This window comes from Thunnus albacares, chromosome 1 (assembly GCF_914725855.1).
Source record: "Thunnus albacares chromosome 1, fThuAlb1.1, whole genome shotgun sequence".
In the NCBI taxonomy this organism is placed as follows: Eukaryota; Metazoa; Chordata; class Actinopteri; order Scombriformes; family Scombridae; genus Thunnus; species Thunnus albacares.
In genome coordinates, this window is record NC_058106.1 from 32,155,677 (window position 1) to 32,176,106 (window position 20,430).

The 20,430-nt window shown below is 38.1% G+C and overlaps 1 protein-coding gene across 1 annotated transcript; it reads left to right on the forward strand.

Moving 5' to 3' along the window:
* The first annotated feature begins 205 nt into the window (after nucleotides 1-205).
* muc15 (mucin 15, cell surface associated) lies at nucleotides 206-18,118 on the forward strand. Its single transcript, XM_044361158.1, has 4 exons — nucleotides 206-276; nucleotides 7,494-8,336; nucleotides 11,196-11,366; nucleotides 16,336-18,118. The coding sequence occupies exons 2-4, from the start codon at nucleotides 7,514-7,516 to the stop codon at nucleotides 16,455-16,457; spliced, it is 1,116 nt and encodes a 371-aa protein (XP_044217093.1). The 5' UTR covers nucleotides 206-276; nucleotides 7,494-7,513; the 3' UTR covers nucleotides 16,458-18,118.
* The last annotated feature ends 2,312 nt before the right edge of the window (nucleotides 18,119-20,430 follow it).

Sequence of the window (20,430 nt, forward strand, 5' to 3'; positions counted from 1 at the left end):
CCGTCTTGCTCTTCTCTTGTCCATTAACTCATTTCCATCCCTGTCCTGAGTGGCTTTTTCACAGCGTGCAACTGGAAGCAGTTTAGGGTGTGTTGCTATTGCTGGCAGGTGCACGAGCAGGTTGAGCAGGTTGTTCCCTGAATGCTTCTCTGTTGGGCCCTCCTCCTTGCTTCTCTCTTCAGGCCGACTGCTGATTCACTCTCACATGTTGGCAGCTCAGTGGAGAGATTTCTTTGCCTGTGCACCTGTTCTCATCTGATATAACCTAAGCATAAGGTAAGAACTTACTGGGGAAGGATTTATTTCTTTGTCCTCTTTCATTTTCTCAGGAAATATGTGAGACTATAAAAACTATAAAACTATGAAACTACTAATACTAAAAGACTATAAAATATATTTAATAAGATTTGAGTCGCTGTTATATTTTTAAGTTAAACTAAAAAAAAAAAAAACACCTTCTTTTTAAGGAGAGATTTTAGAGTAAAATACTTTTTTCACGATCAGTTTTATATCTGGTGACTATAAAATGAGTCCGTTAAACATAAAATGTGTAAAATGTGTATAATTTGGCATTCCCTGGCAGTTTTTCGGAACAGTTAGCTCTTTTGAAGGAGTAAAAATAGAGTATCAGAAACACTGATGCTTTCATTTTCAATGTGAGAGTTCATCGCAAGGTGTCGAAACATCCCAACAAGAGGCGACACACATACTGAATGACCTTACATAACCTAGACAGGGCAATAAATACAATACAGATACACAAATGAGTCAGTCAAAAGTTAAAGCTCTGTAGCACAGTGAAGTACTTGGGGTTAGAAGAAGCAGTTAGAAATTTACTTGAGTAAAAATAGCAATGTAAAGGCACTCCATTACTTTCTTTTTCTTTAGGTGAAAGTATTTTGTAACAATATGCATTTAGAGTATCAAAAGTAAAAGCAATCATTATAAAAAAATGGCCCCTGTCAGTGTCATACGATTATATAACTGGCTCATTATTATTGATGCAAGTGGTACTTAGATGTTGTAGTCGGTTGAGGTGGAGCTTATTTTAAGTGCTTCATATACTGTTGTGTATTTTAATTTATAGAAATACATCACATTTTATAAATGGTGTGTATGTAAAAACCTAATCTGTAACTTCTAACTATAGCTGTTAAATTAATGTAGTGGAGTACAAAGTACACAAATTACCCCTGAAATGTAGTGGAGTATAGGTATTAAGCTCTAATTTTAACTACTTCATATAGTGTTGGGTAGTTTAATGTATAGAAATATTATTTTTTAAATTTGAAAAATGTTGTGTATGCAAAAACTTATATTTAATTAGAGCTGTTAAATAAATTTAGTTCAGTAAAAAGTACAATAATTGCCCCTGAAATGTAGTGGAGTATAAGTATTAAGTAGCATAAAATCTAAGTAAAACTACCTTAAAATCATACTTTAGTGACTCTACTTAGCTGTACTTTGGCATTTTCAGCCACTGCTTGGGATATTTTCTCACATAGATATTGAGGTTGTATGACATAAATTATATTGTTATAAGATGAGGTGAACTTTAAATGAATTGACTGATTCACAGGCTAAATGTCAGGTAATTAGTGTCAGTAATTGCAAGTGGATTGAAGGAGGTCCAAGAGCGTTTACAGGATGTGTGTGAGTGTTTTTTGAGTCTATGTGTGTGTGTGTGTGTGTGTGTGTTTATATGAGACTCTCTGCAAAGTCACGGCTGACAGGGTTGTTGAGGTGATAACTGATACAGGCTCTGACAACACCAGCAGAGTGGGGACTCTTTCCAACAGGCGGCTCTATGAGTGCGAAGGGTCAGAGGCAAACATCTCCCGTTGATGAGACGCTGACGGCCAAATAGTCTCTCAGCAGGGCCGGTAGTTCACTGCTGCAGTTTTTAAGAACAGGTGGAAAGAGTTGTTCCACTATGCCCACTTTGATGGCGGATGTGAGGATATTTCTGACTCTGAACAGGATGTTCTTTGAATGCAAAACAGGAAACTCTGGTTTGAAATTAAAAAGCCTACACATGCCATACCAACAGACAATAGTGGTAACATTTGTCCTTGCAGATATAAATCAATAAACATCACCTGAAACATTTTTTGAGACAAGTTTAAGTTGTGCTGACGTTTACAAAACAAAGCAGTGCCTCTACAGAGCTGCTTGTTTTGGTTGTACATGAACTCAATTACAACTGATTCACAGCAGCCTAATTAGACTTCTATCCTCCACAGATTGTACTTTGGGATTCACGCTTCAATATGCTCTGCTAGCAAAAAAATAAAAATAAAAACAACTTTTATTTAAAAATTAACTTGTTCCAAGCAATAAATTAGTGAACAGTACTTAATTTTATAATCCTACATGGAACTAAGTGCAAAGTCACTGTACTGATAGTAGAGAGTAGAGACAATTTTACGGAAATTGTAATAAAAATGTAAATAAATGAGAGATATATGCAACTTTTTTCGTCTTCTTATTTATTTATTTAAGTGTAACAAACATGACATAAAAAGCAAGAGATCAGTCAGAGAATATTAAAAAAAACATACTAAGGAAAGAGGAGAATTAAAAAGGGAAAAATATTTGTAGCTTGTAGATTTGCAAAGTAGGAGAAGCTGCTGGTCCTGGACATACTTTTAAATGTCTAATTTTTAAGTTTTCATTCACTGATATCCTCAGTGTTCCTCAACATAGAAATACAGGAGTCTGCTGGGTAATTTAACAATGCTACATGTTTATGTTATAGCCATCAGTTTTAATTATTTCAACTTTGTTTCTGAGAAATCATGTTTTTTTTTCTGTATGGCTATAATACTACAATACCCATGAGCCCCAGCTGTTGAACTGTAGTACTATAAATTCAGGACACTTCTGAGTTGAAACTGGGAGTAAAACACTGCACCATAACTGCCAAATTTATCCAAAATTGACACAGAATCTGAAACTGAACTGATTAAATGTATTATCAAATTTCTTCAAAGTGTAATCTTTAGCCTCTGCTCACAATTAGTGGTGCATGCAACAGATTTCTGAATGTTTGTCTTTATTGAAAAAACTTGGCAACTCTATTTTGTCTGGTGACAACTTGGCAGGTAAATTCTTTTTTACATTTAGTAGTCATTAGCAGCTATGTCATAACATTAACCTTTGATTTGAGAGCAATGAAGATGCTAAAATCCAGATTTTCAAGCAAGTTCACAGCTGAGAATATTAATCTGTAGGTGCAAGTGAACCGGTTAGTTTACTCCTGTTACTATTATTTTCACAGCTGCTATTAGCGTTATTACACTACCTCTAAATTGCTCACCCCTTCCCCTTGTGTTGGTGAGCTGTTTTCTTCAACGATGCCCCCCTTGTTGTATCACCATCAAACTTGAACAGTGTGATTGATCCTGGGTTCACCCAGCGGGCTGCACCATCAACAACCCACTGGTTTTTCCACTGATTTCACACAGAGCAAAGAAAATACAGAAACATGGCTGATGTAATGTGTGGACGATAAACAAGCTTGTTGAAAAATGAACCACAGACGAACATTTCTGGCTCATTAGTCATTGACAACCAATACAGTGCACGCTTCCACAAACATACTTCCACTGCTATATTTATTCATGAATGATGGTTTCATCTTTTGCGAGTGGAAAGTAGCGATTTGTATATGAAAAACTGTGGATATAAATGTTTTGGGTAACATTTTAGGGTACAGGGATTATTGTGAATTGATGCATGAATTCATTCTTTTTCATTGCTTTTTTTTTTACATTTTTTTCTCTTGATTCTTAGCTTATCCCTGTATCTTAGTGTATTAATCTATATTTTTATGTGAGGCACTTTGAATTACTTCCATTGTATGAATGGCGCGATATAAATAAATGTTGATTGATTGATTGATGATTCATGTAATACCTCATGCATCAGGAATGTACAAAAATTAACAGTATCTCATGCATGCCCTTGTGCGGGAACAATGCGTTAATTAATGTGACAACTAAGGAATTTCAGTCATGATTTTTTGAGTCATTAATGATGTTCATGTCGTCAAGTCTGCAGTTAAATGGACGGGATAAAAAAACGGACCAGTCACACAGTAGTGTATACAGTATGTATTCTGTCTGTCTTTACCAGAAATTTGATTGCATTCTTACAAATGTGACATGATAAGGTAATGGCTTTGAATTATCAATCAAGTTTGTAAATATTATGAATGAGTTATCTTAAACAGGTTGTGAGCTTTAAGGCAATAAAATACATAAAATATTAAAATGTTTTCACCTTTTCTCAGCTAAATAACTGATCTTTATAATTTAATTTGCATTGACTGATGCATAAGGAACAAATGGTTAATGTGTTTTCACAATTATGCTACCATTAATCATATGGTATTTATTAGTATTAAAGAAGGACTGGGTCACCGCTTTATTTGAAGAGCCACAGACATTATGAAGTCATGAAAAAGTAATGCTTAGTTAATCATGATTACAACACTTTGAATACATTTGCCCTATAGTGACTGATTGGTTTTCTAGCCCGTCAGTTTAACTGCATACTGAAGTATGAAGAAGGGATCTTCTAATGGTCGGTATGAAAAGGAAGAATGATAACAGAAGGAAAACATGTGTCAGTGTTAATAAGGACCCCTGACTTTTGTTTTAAGACAGACTTGAAAAAAGTGAACCTATCCTTTAATAACTCAGGAATTGTAATGACTGAAATTGCTGAAATTGTTGTCGTTGCATTAATTAACGTATCGTTCTTGCATTAAGGCATGCATGAGATACTGTTAATTATTGAATATCCCTGATAGTTCATGAAGTATTAGATGAACGAAGTAATGATTTTTCATGCATGAAGTTATGCATTAATTCATGATTATTTATACACCCTTATCATAAAGTGTTATTACTTTTTGATTGCATGGAGAAGCACTGACACCATTCACTGGTGTCAACAGGTTTATTAGAAAATATGTTATTTGCAGTTTATTTTCAATCAGTGATTCCTCTTTTAAGTTGTTAATATGCAGTAATGTGTTTCAACAGGTAAAACCAGAAATGTAATAATCCCAGATTTGCATGTTCGCACCTCCGTTGCTGTAGGCAGCAACATTGCACACTATAGAACCTCTTGCACTGATCACAACAAGATTCAGTTCAGAGCAAAGCAACATTCACTCACAGTGAGAGAGCCCTGTAGGGAATAACTGGAGCTGCAGTCATTTGTGTATTGGACTGAAGCTGAGGACATATAGCTCACAGGCCACCTGTGTAAACTCATGTTGTCAAAAAGTCACCGAACTCACTGCAGATTGTGTTGAACTGTGCTAACTCGCTGTGTAACAATGCAGGGATGACAGCGTTGAGATTTACCAACAGGCTCCTAATGTAGCAGCCGGGGATGTCGTGTTCATGATGTTGTGGCCCACGTTCACCACACCGTCAAGTGAACATTCTGTGAAAGACTGCGGTTGGACAGGATTAGTTGCTCAAGGATTTTCATTATGACTTGTGTCAGTGCAGCTGACCTGCGCTGTTAAAGCAGGTGACTTTGTGCTCCTGGGAAATGGGAACAGACAGGGATGTCTTCATGCACGCTGAGTCTTTGTGTGTGGTCGGGGAGAGTGTGAAGGCTGTGAGGGATGCAAGGTTTACACCTGCGGCTCCTTCCTGATGATCTTTCTCCTGAGTGGGTGATGAGCAGACTCTTTGTTCAATGAAAGAAAAAAGAGAAGATAATTATTCAGCTGTTTAGTTTTCATTTGAATTTGTGATACATTTATATGCACGCTTGAATCTCTTTACAGTTTGATTGAAAATTACAAGGCAAAGACTTGTAATTATTATATTCCATATACAGTAATTATATAGTGAAACCAATACCATGGACACCCACACAAACACTCACAGTGGATGTATTGTGATAAAAGCAGTCAACCGTGTCTTATATGCAATGTTGAAATATTATTTACATCTAACAAGCTTGACAAATAAAGCTCTTTAGTTTTGTTCCCAGTTTCTGAATAGATGACTAGCTGCTTATTTAAATGATTTTATACCACAGTTACATAATGTAGAGCGGGGGATATAGTTGAAGTCAATATCACAATAATAATTACATGATATTATAAGAATAATTTCTGATATAAATGTATTGTTCATTGTGAAGCTCTCAACCATATCACATGATCTTCAATAACAGATGAAGTTTGTTCATTTGCCGTGGAACTGTGAATGCTCAAAACGTGACTTTATTGAGAGCACTTTTAGGACTTTTTGTCATTCACGTTGGCCTAAAAAGGTGAGCTTGACAGTTCATTTTTGACCTTGGAAACAGAAGTTTCCACTCCACTCAGTGTCCACTTACTTGCTTATGCTGGAGCTTTTGACCAACTTGAGCTTTAAACATTTAAGTTAAAGGGGACATATCATGCTTTTTGTTATTTTCTGTTATTCTTATTTTATTTGTTTAAATTTATTTTTATTCATATAGTGCCAAATCATAACAGACGTTATGATCAATCATTGACAAGAAGTTTAAACACAGTCAGAGGTCCAAAACTTGAGGTGAACATATGTAAAAATGCTCCCTGAAAGTCAAAACCCAGGACTTCAGCCTCCTTTGAGCGCTCTGTTTGCAATGTTACCTCTACTTCTACCATGTGACGGCATCAGATTGTTCGTGCCTGCACACAAATGGCCCTCCATTTCATAGCCTTTGTTGCTAAGGTTGTTCCGTGGGAAACGAGAAAAAGAAATGAAATCCTTCTACTACTGTTTGTTTACGTGGCCTCCAGAGCCGGTGGAAGTCTCCCGAGGGGCAGCCTCTCTTGATGACCGGGCTCATTGGGAGGGGAGCCTTAAAGAGACAGGAGCTAAAACGGCCTGTTTCAGACAGACAGAGGCTGAACTGAGGGGCTGCATAAAGGGCCAGTATAAGATAATTAAGAAGTTTTTTGAACTGTAAATCATGCAAAGATATTCCAGTAGAGCCCCAGAATATAAATATATGATATTTCCTCTTTAAACGTTTATAACAACATGTATGTCCTAAAACTGATCAGAAAAAAAAAAAATGTTCCATGACAACTTAGCAAACTTCATCTGCTGAAAAAGGCAGTCAAGAGTTCCAGACAAAGTAAGTGGACCTTGACTGGAGATTGTTTTGTCAACAGCTGTTTCCAAACCCAAAAATGAACCTGACAGGCTCAACAATGAGTTCAATGTAATGAGATGTGTTTCACTGTTATTCATTAATTACATCATACAAAATTCTTTGTTAAACAAACATAATCAACATATTTTTGTTATTTTTGATTTGTTGGGAATATGATATCATCATTGTTGATAAACATACACATCTAGGGTACCATCAGATTGTTCAAATGTGAATCTGACCCTGCTCAACTTTTGGCACTTTAAAACAGCAATGAATTGTATTTATTTGAAGAAATGAAATAACACTTTATGTTCTTTCTTGTGTTTCAGAGCGAAACCAAAGGGGAGAAATGGGGCTGCATTTAAAAATCACAGCAAGTCTCCTTCTGCTTGTTCAGGCCTTTCACCTGGCAGCGCTCCAAGATTCAACCGACTCTCCGGGGCGTACAATTGATAAAAGTTGGCTCCGTGATCTTGCCAAAAATCTTGCTGGAGGTCAAATCACTGCAGCTGAAGAGGAAAGAGAAAATGATCAGGGAGCTGTTACTGATATGGAGTCAAATAATGATTACAGCAGTGGGATAGCATCCGGCTCCATGGTAATATATAACGAAAGAGAGGAGAATGAAACCAGTCAAGAGAAGAGTGCAAATAAAACATCCGATGATCTGGGTGTTGTCATGACCACCGAGCCTCCCACATTCCCAAATGTTACAACCAAACAACCTGAATTGACTAATACCACTGCGAGTACAGATTCCACAAACTCAAGCCAAACTAACATGACAGAGACCGAAGAGGAATTTCATAACTCAACAGCAACTCCTCAAAACGCCACCACTCATCTGATTGCACAAAACTCCACCAGCTTTCCAGATGCTTCCAATCGCACTGATTTACAGACGACAACCATGGCTCCGGAGAGAAACGTTACACAAGAAGTCACAACAAAATCTGAAGAAGATACAGGGTTAACCAACACGACAACGAATGTTACAACCACAGCAGCACCTGATATAAACAAGACAGCCACCAACTCTTCATCTACAACCGTGTTCCCTTCTGAGACCACAGAAATTATCCCAGAGACTCCGACTGCTGCTGCTCCGAACACACCTGAGAAGGCCAACCTGACAGACAAAAATGCAGCCTCGGGGAGCAACTCAGAAAGAGGTACTGCTGCAGTTTCAGATGTCAGAATATCTGGTGCACATTTCCGTGTCCAGAAAATGGGTTTGTGTGTCTTCCTAGCAGCATGACATAACTTTACAGACAAATACGAGGGGAAAAAATAGCATTTCTGTGATATTCTGAGCCCTTCAGACTGACTTGTGTTGAGGTTTGATGGATAACAGAAAGCAATAAGGCAACAAAACACCTTTAGAAACTTAAAAGTAACACTACACTCCTTACCCAAGAGCACATATCACTGGAGCTTGTTTAGCACATTGCTTTTTCCGCCCTTTCCCTGACCCACATTTGCCTGCATCTATTTTCCCACTGGCAGAGGACAAACGCCCCTTCTTTCAATGGAAAAGGTTGAGAGTTAGGGTTTCAGGTGCTACTGATGTTGCTGCTATGAGTGAAGGGGTCTATTACAACCACCTTCTCAGCAGGACAATGAAACCCTGTTTTAGTGGGGAAAAACCTGAAAAAGGTGGTCAGGGACCGAGGTCAAAGATACTTGTGCTCTCTCTGCAGGGGCATGAGACTAGTCTTTGGTGTCGACTGCAAGATCAAGGAGATATGACTGCAAAATGCCTCTATCTATCTATCTATCTATCTATCTATCTATCTATCTATCTATCTGTCTATCTAGAAACTGCCATTAGAGAGTGGGTGAGGAGGTGGGATTAAAATAAAACTCATATCACATGGACAGATGTGACAGAAGGACATAACACTTATAGATGATGGCAATAAACAGAGGGAAAACAGTTATGAAACTGTGGGCAGCACAGACGGCTCCACAGTTACCGTGACAGGCACAGCGTGTGCACAAAAACTGTTCAAAAATACAGAGATAAACATAGAGTTTATAAATATGAGCCTGGAAGGCAACTTTACTTTTACTGCCATCAATATTAAAAACATGCACTCACACAGATGCTTGACCTTCCTTGACTGAGGCAACATACAGGTTTTTTATAAATTGTAATCATGTTTGATCAGTGTACAGTCATGCTAGCAGCTCTGTTAGAGTGTACTTAGGCACAGATTTTATTTTGTTCTAATGCTAACATGCTCACAATGACAATACTAACATGTTATTGTTTAGCATGTATGATATTTACTATGTTCACAATCTTAGTTTAGCATGTTAATATGGTAATATTTGCTAAAAAGCAACTTAGTTTGAATGTAACACATTGCTCAAGAGCATATATATAACTGTTGCATGTTTAGCACTTGCTTTTTCTGCCCTCTCCATCTACCTCATTTGCCTGCCTGTAGCATGCTAACATTTGCTAATTGGCACTAAACATGAAGTATAACTGGGGTTGATGGGAATGTCAATACCTTTGCAGTTATTACAACATAAACTAAAGCATTAAACACATTATTATTTTGACCTGATGATGGTGCCAGATGAAAATTTAAAGCCTCATCACTAGGAGTCATCCTCTGGAGGACATGAATGTTCAAAATTTTGTATCAATCCATTCAGTAGATGTTGAGATATATCACTGGATGAGTTAAAACTATGATATGTGAACATTAAGGGTATCACCGCAGTCATTGGGATTCATCCTCAGGGGAACATGAACATATGTACTCAATTTAATACCAATCCATCCAATAGTTGCTGAGATATTTCAGTCTGGAGCAAAGTGGTGTATCGATCACATCGGCCGACATTGTCATCCATAGAGCCACAACTTTAGCATGGCCAAAAACACTTGAACACCTGCAAGGTGTATATTAGAATTTTCTGTTGAGTCTTTGTTAAATTTGCCAGACAAAAAAAAGAAAACATTAATATGACTTGACTTCAACTGTAATATATATTTGTTGGCCACATTTCAAAAGCTTTGTTTAAAAATTCACATAAGGGACAGTGGGGTCAGAGGACCAATCAATCATGTCCTTCCAATTTTTACTTAAAATGTTTTCTATGCAGGCACAAACAAAACAAAATTAGAACAAATATTTTCACTCATATTTTATTATATTTACTCTCAAATCATTTCAAATGAAAATAATGCAGTTAAAGCTAAAACAAAAACAAGAAACGAAATACATGTGTTTTTGGTTCAATTTGCCCCAGGTTAGGGGTAAATTAGAGATTAGATCCTAGCAGTGGGTAAATTGAGCCAAACAGAGCCACTGAATTATTTATGTGTGATTCTGGATAAAATACAAATGTAGTGTTTCTATGTCAAAGGGTACTGATGACAATTCTGTCACTTCTGTCACAGAAATAGCCTTTTTCTCTGCCGTTGCCTCAAAACACAAACAGAGAAAAGAATGAAAATGTCTTTGAGTAATTTCAACAATTAGACTTTGTAAAGTATGAACTTTCTATGGTTTAAAATTTGATTGTTAGAATCGGTCGTGAATAAATGCTTAATGTGTCACTTGTATTTTTAACTGTATGTCCTTTAATAAGACTCACGAATGATCCATGTGAGATCCATGGAGAGTTTTTTCAATCATGTCGTTCAAATCCTCATGCACGCAGTTAACAGTATGGAAACTACTGTATGTTCAGTCACATTTCACCTTATTTAGATGATGAGCGCAGTCTGCTGCTTTAAAATATTCAAATGCATTCAAGAAATTATCATGATTTTGGCATGTTAATTGCATTAATTATCGCAACGTAAATTAGACGAATCTGCACAGCTGACTAAATGGGTTGTGTATCTATACAGAGTGCTGCCACTGGAAACACAATTTCAAAAACCCATTTTAGACATAATTATCTGATAATTGTCCCTGAAAGATGGGAGTTGATATAAATAATTTTGTTCCTGACAAATTATTTATTACTCTCTCCCACCCCCTTGTCCCCTCATTGCTCCAATAAAGGTTTGGCATCAGATTCCCAAAAGAGTAAAAGGCACGGAGCGTGGGGGGCTGTGCTGGGAGTAGCAGTGGCTGTGGTCTTTGTGGGACTGGTGGCCTACATCATCCTGAAAAAGAAACACCAGAAGGGTTTCTCGCACAGGAAACTGGTCGAGGAGTTCCCTTCAGATCCAGGTACGTTGGCTCCCACTTAAACACTCAGCTTACAAAGTACATGCTTGAATTTATATCTATTCTAAAGAAAAATACCACCGTAGGTCATTTGTAATGATGTTATCTGTGAATGCTTAGTCATGATTTAGCTGGAGTTGCAACTTGATCTGACAAAGTCTATGAATAAATAAAAATCTGGTATGTGGGTGGAAGATTATCAACTCAAAAAGTAAAGCTAAAATAATACTGTGCCAAATATGATGCCAAATATAATCACTCACTGATTCACACATGCATGCTTGCTCTCTTATTCACTTTCTTGTTGAGTGTTAGATGACAAGATCGATACCATTCTCATGTCTACGCTGAATATGAATGATCACAAGCAGCTGGTTAGTTTAGCTTAGCAAAAAAAGTGGAAACAGGGGGGAACAGCTAGTCTGGCTCTGGTCAAATGTAATAAAATCCACTTACCAGCACCTTTAAAGCTCATTGATTAACATAATTTGTTTGTTTAATCCATACACAAACTGAAGCGTAAAATTGACCAGGCAACCAGTGAAGACTCCAGGGGCAAGATACATAAGACTGTGTAGATTCATGACTAAAACTGTTAGCACACACAAAGCCAGAATTATGCATACGCCTTCTTTTTATTAGATTTTTAAAGCCGTGTGTACGCATGGCTCTATTTTATAAATCTCATTCATAGTGGAACTAGATGCACGTGCACAAGTGTTACTTCCACTCCCACAATTAGCCATTAATGGATGAAGACACACCCTTCATTGGCCGTTTTCCTATCAGTGTGCTGCATGTCAATGAAACAAATGGGAAAGAAGAAGTGCAGTTCCTCCCATTGTGTTGCAACAGTGAGGTTTTCCAACAGCACCAGAACAGCTGTCATTACACGTGACCTTTACACATATGTTGCACACCTCACCTCTCCATGTCCCTGTCACCTGCAATATCTTTTTTCTTTTTTTTTTCTTAAATTATTGTGAGCAGTTCAAGCTTCCCATGTGGTTGCCTGTAATATTATGTGATATGTCCAATAGTATTTTGCTGTAAATGCAGTTTTCAACCAACAGCAGCGACCTGTGTTGTATTATTTGGTGTATGGTGTGATTGTTGCTTTTTTGCTGATGCTGTATGTGTAACAACATGGACGTCTAGTATTATAATGATGTGTTTCCTTTTTTTATTTGGGTTGGGGTTGAGAGTATTGCTGCACCCCTGCACCTCCTACAAGACTTGTTTTCATGGCTGTGGCTGTTTTACCCTGTTTCCAGTCTTTGTGCTAAGCTAAGCTAACTGGCTGCTAGTTTTAGCTTCATATTTACCGTACAGACATGAGATTATTATAGATCTTTTCATCTAACTTTCAGTAATAAGCATATTCCCAATATATGGAACTGTCCCTTTAAGCCCTTGGTTGCTCTGTGTCTCTTTTCTTTGTATCTCTACACACACACACACACACACACACACACACAGAAGCACATTACTCCATCACCCTCTAGTAAGGTAACCTTACCATGCAAAACAGGGTCATGTACTATGACACTTTGTAATTTGTCTCATTCTTACCAGGAACCAAGAGAAAGGTGGTTCTTTGTTGCCACAGTTCCCTTACGACCCGCATAATTAACCTTCCTCTTAATGTTTAAATGAAATTAATTTACATATTTTTTTCTGCACCAGTATACAGAGCTGCATCGCTAATCAGCTATAGCGCATTAAACAGCTTAAATATCAAAATGCAAATATCAAGATATGTCAGTTTAAATACCAAATGCTGCGGTCCTTATTCTTCAGTACCAAGAGGCTCGTAAGCTACATGTAAGTGTAAGTTTATTTGCATTTATCGCTGTGCCCCTGATGACTTAGCTGTCAATCAAACATGAAAACCAGCACACCCACTCAGAGGCTTGAAGACTAATGGAGCATTTCTGATAAACACGCATACCATGTGTGTACCATACCAGACCATATTATTTACTTACATTATTTCTGACTCGACAAGGAGATGAGTAATTGTGATTTCAGTTGGATTTCAAACATCAGTAATTACCAAATGCCATCTACAAAACCTACCATATACATACAAGTCATCAATTCTATTATACAATATAGCCCCAAATTTACAGTAAAATCAAACCCTGTTTTTTTATTTCTATTTTTTAAGGTATCATAACATCAGCCTATCAAAGAATCTGTTGGGAATTGTGTTTTTTTCTTCTTGGGAAATTTACCCTGCAGATTCAGCTCCACCGTTTCTCCACCCTATCTGTGTGCTGAAGTTGTTATTTTGTGGTTAAGTGTAATTTACTTCTTTGGTGTGCCCATTCAACCTCAATCTGCCTTGTTTACTCTTACTTCAGTCAGGTGTAGTGATTTCCTATATTTTGCAAAATTACTTTTAAAAAGCTCCAGAGATCTGGTGAGAACTTGTTGCATTCATGAGGAGAGGACAATACTGATTCAACAGAAATAATGATAGCTCATTCACAGAGAGCTGCCTCCCTCCTGGATGAGCTGAATAGATTTTATGCCCGTTTTGAAGTTGTTAAAACCAACCTCCCGCCAACATGACCAACGCTCTGGTCATTGCTGTGCTCTGACAAGTTGTTCAGGCGTGTCAACATCCACAAAGTGACTGGGCCAGAGGGTATCCCAGGCTGGGTGATCAGAGTGTGTGGAGCGCAGCTGGCTGGTGTGTTCATGGACATATTCAACCTCTCCCTTTCCTTGTGTGGTCCCCTCCTGCTTCAAGTCATCCACCATTGTTCTGGTAGCGAAAAAAAGCAAGGTGACATGCTTTTTCATGGCGTCCTGTTTCCCTCACTCCCATAGTGAGCAAATGCTTTGAGAAACATGTTGAAGACCTAATCTGTAGCATGTTACCACCCACCCAGGACCCTTACCGATTGGCTTACAGACAAAACAGATCGACGGACGATGCCAACACTCCACACCACCTTCACCCACCTGGAGAAGAGGAATTCTCATGTGATGATGCTGTTCGTAGATTATAGTTCAGCATTCAACACCATAGTCCTCTCTGGACTAAACACCAAACTTAGGGACCCTAGGACTCAACCCCAGCCTGTGTGGCTGGATCCTGGGTTTCTTGTCGTGTCGACGCCAGGTGGTGAGGATGGGCTCCAGCACTTCTGCTCCTCAACACAGAAGCCCCCCAGGGCTGTGTCCTGAGCCCCCACCTTTACTACCTGTACCCCCACAACTGCGCGGCCATGAACAGCTCTAACTTGTTGTCGGTTTGCTGACAACACAACAGTGATAGGCCTGATTACCGACAACAATGAGATGGCCTGCAGGAGAGAGAACAACCTGACACAGTGGTGCCAGGAGAACAACCTCTCACTCAACATCAATAAGACCAAGGAGCTGATCATGGACTACAGAAGGAGAGGAGACAGGCTGCACAGAGAGTCTGCAGCTTCAAGCTCCTTGGCATTCACATCACCGAGGACCACACCTGGGATGAGCACACCGGCCATGTGGTGAAAAAGGCACAGCAATGACTCTTTCACCTCAGGCGGCTGAAAAAATTTGGCATGGGGCCTGAGATCCTATGAGCCTTCTACAAAGGCACAACAAAGAGCGTCCTGACGGGATGCATCACTGCCTGGTATTGGAACCGCACTGCTCTCAACCGCAAAACGCCGCAGAGGGTCGTGTGGACAGCCCAGAGCTTCAGTGGATGTGAGCTTTCCTTCATTCAGGACATTTACAATGGACAGTGTGTTAGTAAAGCCCGAAGGATTATCAAAGACCCCCACCACCCCAACCATGGATTGTTTCAACTGCTACTGTCTGGCAAGCGGTACCACAGCCTCAAGGCCTGGACCAGCAGGCTCCAGGACACTTTTTTCCACCAAGGAACCAGGCTTATGAATAATAGACACTAACGGCCTGTTGCCTTTCTGTCTGTGACACACACACACACACACACACACACACACACACACAGACACACACGCCCAGAACAAACACACACAAAACATGCAAACATCATTTATATTATTTATATTTTCATTGTATTGTATTTTTTAGTACTATTTTTACTGCTATTTCTATTATTTTATTGTGATTGTTGCTGCAGTGTCGAAGAGCCAAAACCCCAAAATTTTACTGCTTTATATTTGTATAATGGGATGTAGCAATGAGGGAATTTTGAATCTTAAGAGAGAGCATTGTACGGTGGATTTCTTTGAATGTTGGTTTCAAATGGAAGCTCAAGAAGCGGACCCTTGCTCTTTGATTCTAAAAGAATTTTTATGGTAAAAACTGCTGTATTAGAACTGTAAATATGTCAACATAGTGTTACATTGTCTATTGTTGGTTAGATTAAAGATCTGTACACTGCACACAGAGATATTCATCAGGCATTGTCAGATAGTCATCGCAAAGCAGTGCCAGCAATATATAGACAGAAACACATTCATCAGGTGGTTGTAATCTGCATGATTGAAAATCAATCTGCTCTCAGAGTGAACCAATCACAGCTCTGCATCTATACTGTTTTTTGATCCAGAACATATAGATGCTTTGTTTTACATTGTCTGTGTTTGACCATGGTATTTGTAGGATTACAAGTACATCAACAGTAACTGTTGGATTATGACAGTGGTGAAAGTTTTAGGATGATTTTTTTTTCCATCAATAGAGAAAGATGACTTGTCACAAATGTGGGCATGTAGAGGTAACATTGCAAACAGAAGCCTGGGCTTTTGACTTCATGTTCATCTCATGTCTTGGAACTTTGACTATGTTTAACATAGACATTATAACAGTATAGAAATGACAGAAAATCATGTGTTCCCTTTAAACTTCCCATGTATATCAGCATTAAAAGTGGGAAATATGGGTTACTTTTCTGTGTATGACAATTTTATATAATGAGGCTTTTAAAATTTAAGTGTAGTAGTATCAAAAAATTAACATTTCCTGGTCTGATTTCCAGTTCTCAGATTAGACAACAACGAGCCTTTGGACTTGAACTTTGGTGGTTCAGCCTATTACAACCCAGGACTCCAAGGAGACAACATCCAAATGAGCAACTTTCCAGGGCGCCACAGAAACTGAAAAGACTCCAAGACCAAAGTCATGCACTCCCTTGAAAGAAGGTCTGCCATTATGCTTACTGGCATTTGATAGACAACATCTGTTGTGTGGAGTTTTGTATATAAGACTGTGTAAATGTGACATCTGTTGATGAAAAATTACAAAAGAATTTGTAGGTCTGATGTCAGCCACCACAAATTATACTAAGGTGAGATTCTGCACTGTGTTGAATAGATTTATTGTGTTAAAATGAAAGGGATCACTGAAGGCAATCTATCTGAAGTACACTGCAACAGCCAAAATTAACTGTCAGCCATTTATGTTTGTTGCCAAAGTGAATTAAATGAAGTCTTTTGTAATGGAGAATATGCTTTGCACTCAATGAAGGATGTTTAAAAATGAATATTTGTTATAATGTTTTGTTTGATTTTTAACACCTTTTTTTTGTCAAAAGTCTGCTAAAGTTAAAAGACAAGCAAAACAAAGAAATTAGCATATAAGCAGACCAGCTAGGATAAATAAACCCAATGTGACTGTTTTACTGCAGCATAAATAACACTACACAGCTGGCCCTTTGAGGCCTTTTCAACAAAATCAGAAGCCATTGTGAACAATAACATTATCCATATCAACAATAACCTGGTGTGTTGGCTTGTGGGAGGCAATAAGAAGTTAAATTTAAACTGTGCGTTCAGCTATTCCACAGTCACAGCCAGAGTTGGAGAATTGAACCGTCAAACCAAAGACTTTGAGAGTTTGTTTTTCTACACCAGCAAGGGAGGTGGTGGGAGGCCGGGTGCTGTTTTGTTATTCATAGACTGAGGTTTTGGTATTCAGGAAGGGAGTTGTGTATTTGGTCTTACGACTACTCAGTAGCAACAACTATATCATCGTAATATACTGCTTAAATCTTCTGACCTCCAGGTGTCCAAACAGTGATTTGATTTTTTCGTAGTGACAGTGTGCACCTCAGAGACTTATATAGCGTTTACCTGCTGCATACCTAGAGCAAAATTAGAGCATATCTACTGCTAAAATTTTTTTTTTTTTAAATTTATATTTTTATTGTTATACTCCTGAGTTTGCTTTGACTTTGAGTCACAACCTTCAGCAGGAAAAGTGTACCTTATGTGACGGATACATGTTTGTTGGGCAAGAAGGGAATAGGCAGGGATCTTCCTACTGTGTGTTTTTGTAATGGAATCTAACAATATTTCTTAATGATAAATTTGGGCTTCCTTTTCTTTATTACAAGAAAAAAAACAAATACGTGACAAAAATACATTCAGATACATCTTCTCAGTTCCCTCAATCCTTTCACTCCTCATTAACTGCCTGCACTCGATCAATATGCTCCCTGATTATGATTGATATGTGCCTGCATGGACCAAACAGCCAACAATAACTCAGAGATGTGTGATTTCTTTGGTGTGGTTGGATGGTTCGACAGCAGGAAGGGCAGGTCTGATTCCTTCCTTGCTCTAATTTCAGACATCAATCAGTGCAAGGGGCGTTTTGTCTGACTGAGAGATAGGAGTTATGTGTCTCAGTGTTAACGAATCGCAGTGATTACTGCAGTAATAATGCAGGGCAGACGGATAATGGGAGACTTCTACATTGGTTAGAAATGCTTGTAAAATGTAATGAAACTTGATGATGCCTTAATAAACAAAGAAACACCCAAAAATGTTGTCTTCACTTTGTCTCTCAATATTAGAGAAGTATCTCAATATTTAGATTCACTGATGATTTCACAGAAAACATAAAGATAATACCAAACAGAAATGATTTTAATTGATTAAACAGGCAGAAACAAACACATACACAAATACAATTTATTCAGTGTCAACAACATATTTGGATAAGCAAGGGTTTCTTTCATTCATCAGAAAAACCATGCTCTGTGGAGAGATTGGGCCTGTTTTAATTAAGCACACCAATTTCGGATGTGAATGTTTGGCAGGGTGCTGAAATCAATTAAGTGACGCCAAGTCCTTGCTAAAGAATGTACATATTTCATTTGGGGGGGTATTGACAGGTTAATTTACACTTCCAGCTGAGCCAAATTAATTTGAATGAAATTAAACGATTGCTATCTAAATTGAAGCTATGTCAAATTTATTATTGGCTATTCATTTTCTTCAAGCTAAGCCAACTTGCTGGAAATGAGTTTAACCTAAGCCTAACCCAAATCACTGTCTCTTTATCAGATGAGCTTGTGCAACAATAAAAACGGTCAACAGTGCATTATGCTGGAATCCTGAGATTTTTAATTATTTTTAATTGTCAGTACTTGTCGACAGCATGGAGAGACACAGAATCACAACTGAAGATGATTCTTGAAGAGCAGAGTTGCATATTTAATTATATTCCATTGTGTTTTTACTTCAAAGCAGCAACACTGTTACAAACTGTTAACTTATTATTCAAAATCTCCTTTAATGCTTATTATTATTATTATCATTATCATTATTATTATTGTTATTATTAGTGCTGTACACATCATCATATATTGTATATTCTTGCTGGAATATCATGTTATTACAAGTGATTTTTCCAACAGCAGCACATTGTATGCAGCTCCTTTTGCCTCTGAAAGCTAGCTTGTAAGCCAAATTTTGTGGCCCCTCCTCAACAGTGATGAAATAGCCACAATTCTGAAGTATATATACTCAGTAGATGAAAAACCTTTAATCTGGACCAGGAACAAAAGTTCACCGCAACCCGACCTGGAGTGAGGTGGTGACACATCAGTGTCCCATCACCTCACTTGCAGCAGTTAGTAAGGTTTTGGAGCTCCGGTTGAAAAAGTAAAATTGTTTGTCCAAAACTAGCTGATACAAAAAAACTGTGCATTTAAGGATGACTGGACTGAGAAATATGTGTTTATTTTGCCCGAGGGAAGCACAAGACAATTATTAATTAACACCAGTGTCTCCGCCTGGCCATCACATAAAATTATAAAGTGGACCACCTGTATGTGAGTACCCCTGCTCTGAGGTATATATAAGTATAAAACCCAGAACACTAGCGGGCCTGCTCTTTTTATGCCTCCGTGCCTGTGACAGATGTGGCTGAAGGCATTATGTGTTCGGGTCGTACTTCCGTTCGTTTGTCTCATTCTCATGAACGTGATATCTCAGGAATGTCTTAACAGAATTTCTCTAAATTTGGCACAAAGATCCACTTGGACTCAAGGATGAACTGATTAGATTTTGGAGGTCAAAGGTCAAAGGTGTGGTGATTGTATAGATCTTCTGTGCTGCTGGGTTGACGATGTGTGTGAAACATCCATGTTTTAGAATTTGAAGCTTCTCTGCCACAACATCCACATCTTAAGTATCGTCTACTGTTACGGCTAAAACTTTGTGTTCTATCAGAATCAGCTTTATTGGCCAAGCATGTGAACACATATAAGAAAAATACACTTAATACCTTTTATTAAATTCCTTCAAAGTCTTCACTACAAATATTATATGAGTCTGGATAGACATGGATTTAAGCTGCAACTGGGCTGGCTGGCGGAGGCATACAACCGCAAGGCGGTATTTCTAGTTTATTGAGGATATGATGACAGTTGTCTGAGAAGCTAATAAAAAATATTTGGACATCTGAAAGGTTACATAGCTGAGGCCTGAACATTCTGAGTTAGTTAAATAAAGCGGATATTTTCCAAAGTCTTTTAGTACAAAATTCTCTCATTTTGATTCCTGCAATGTTTCCCTGTTGGGCTGCAGTGGAGGGACAGTAACAAAAACATGGAATTTTGTACAAAAAAGACTGTAACTTTGGAAGATATTGACTTGATATGACTAACTCAGACTGCTGAGGCCTCATATTATCTTCAGATAAATTTTGGAATACATTTTTACAAAGAACAAGGGTTGTGGATTTTGTCATTTGCACATCAGGAAGGGATATTTAAATGGCCAGTACGAACAGGACGAACAATCACAGCAAGAAAAACCTGTTTTAGTGTTCCTATGGGCATAGT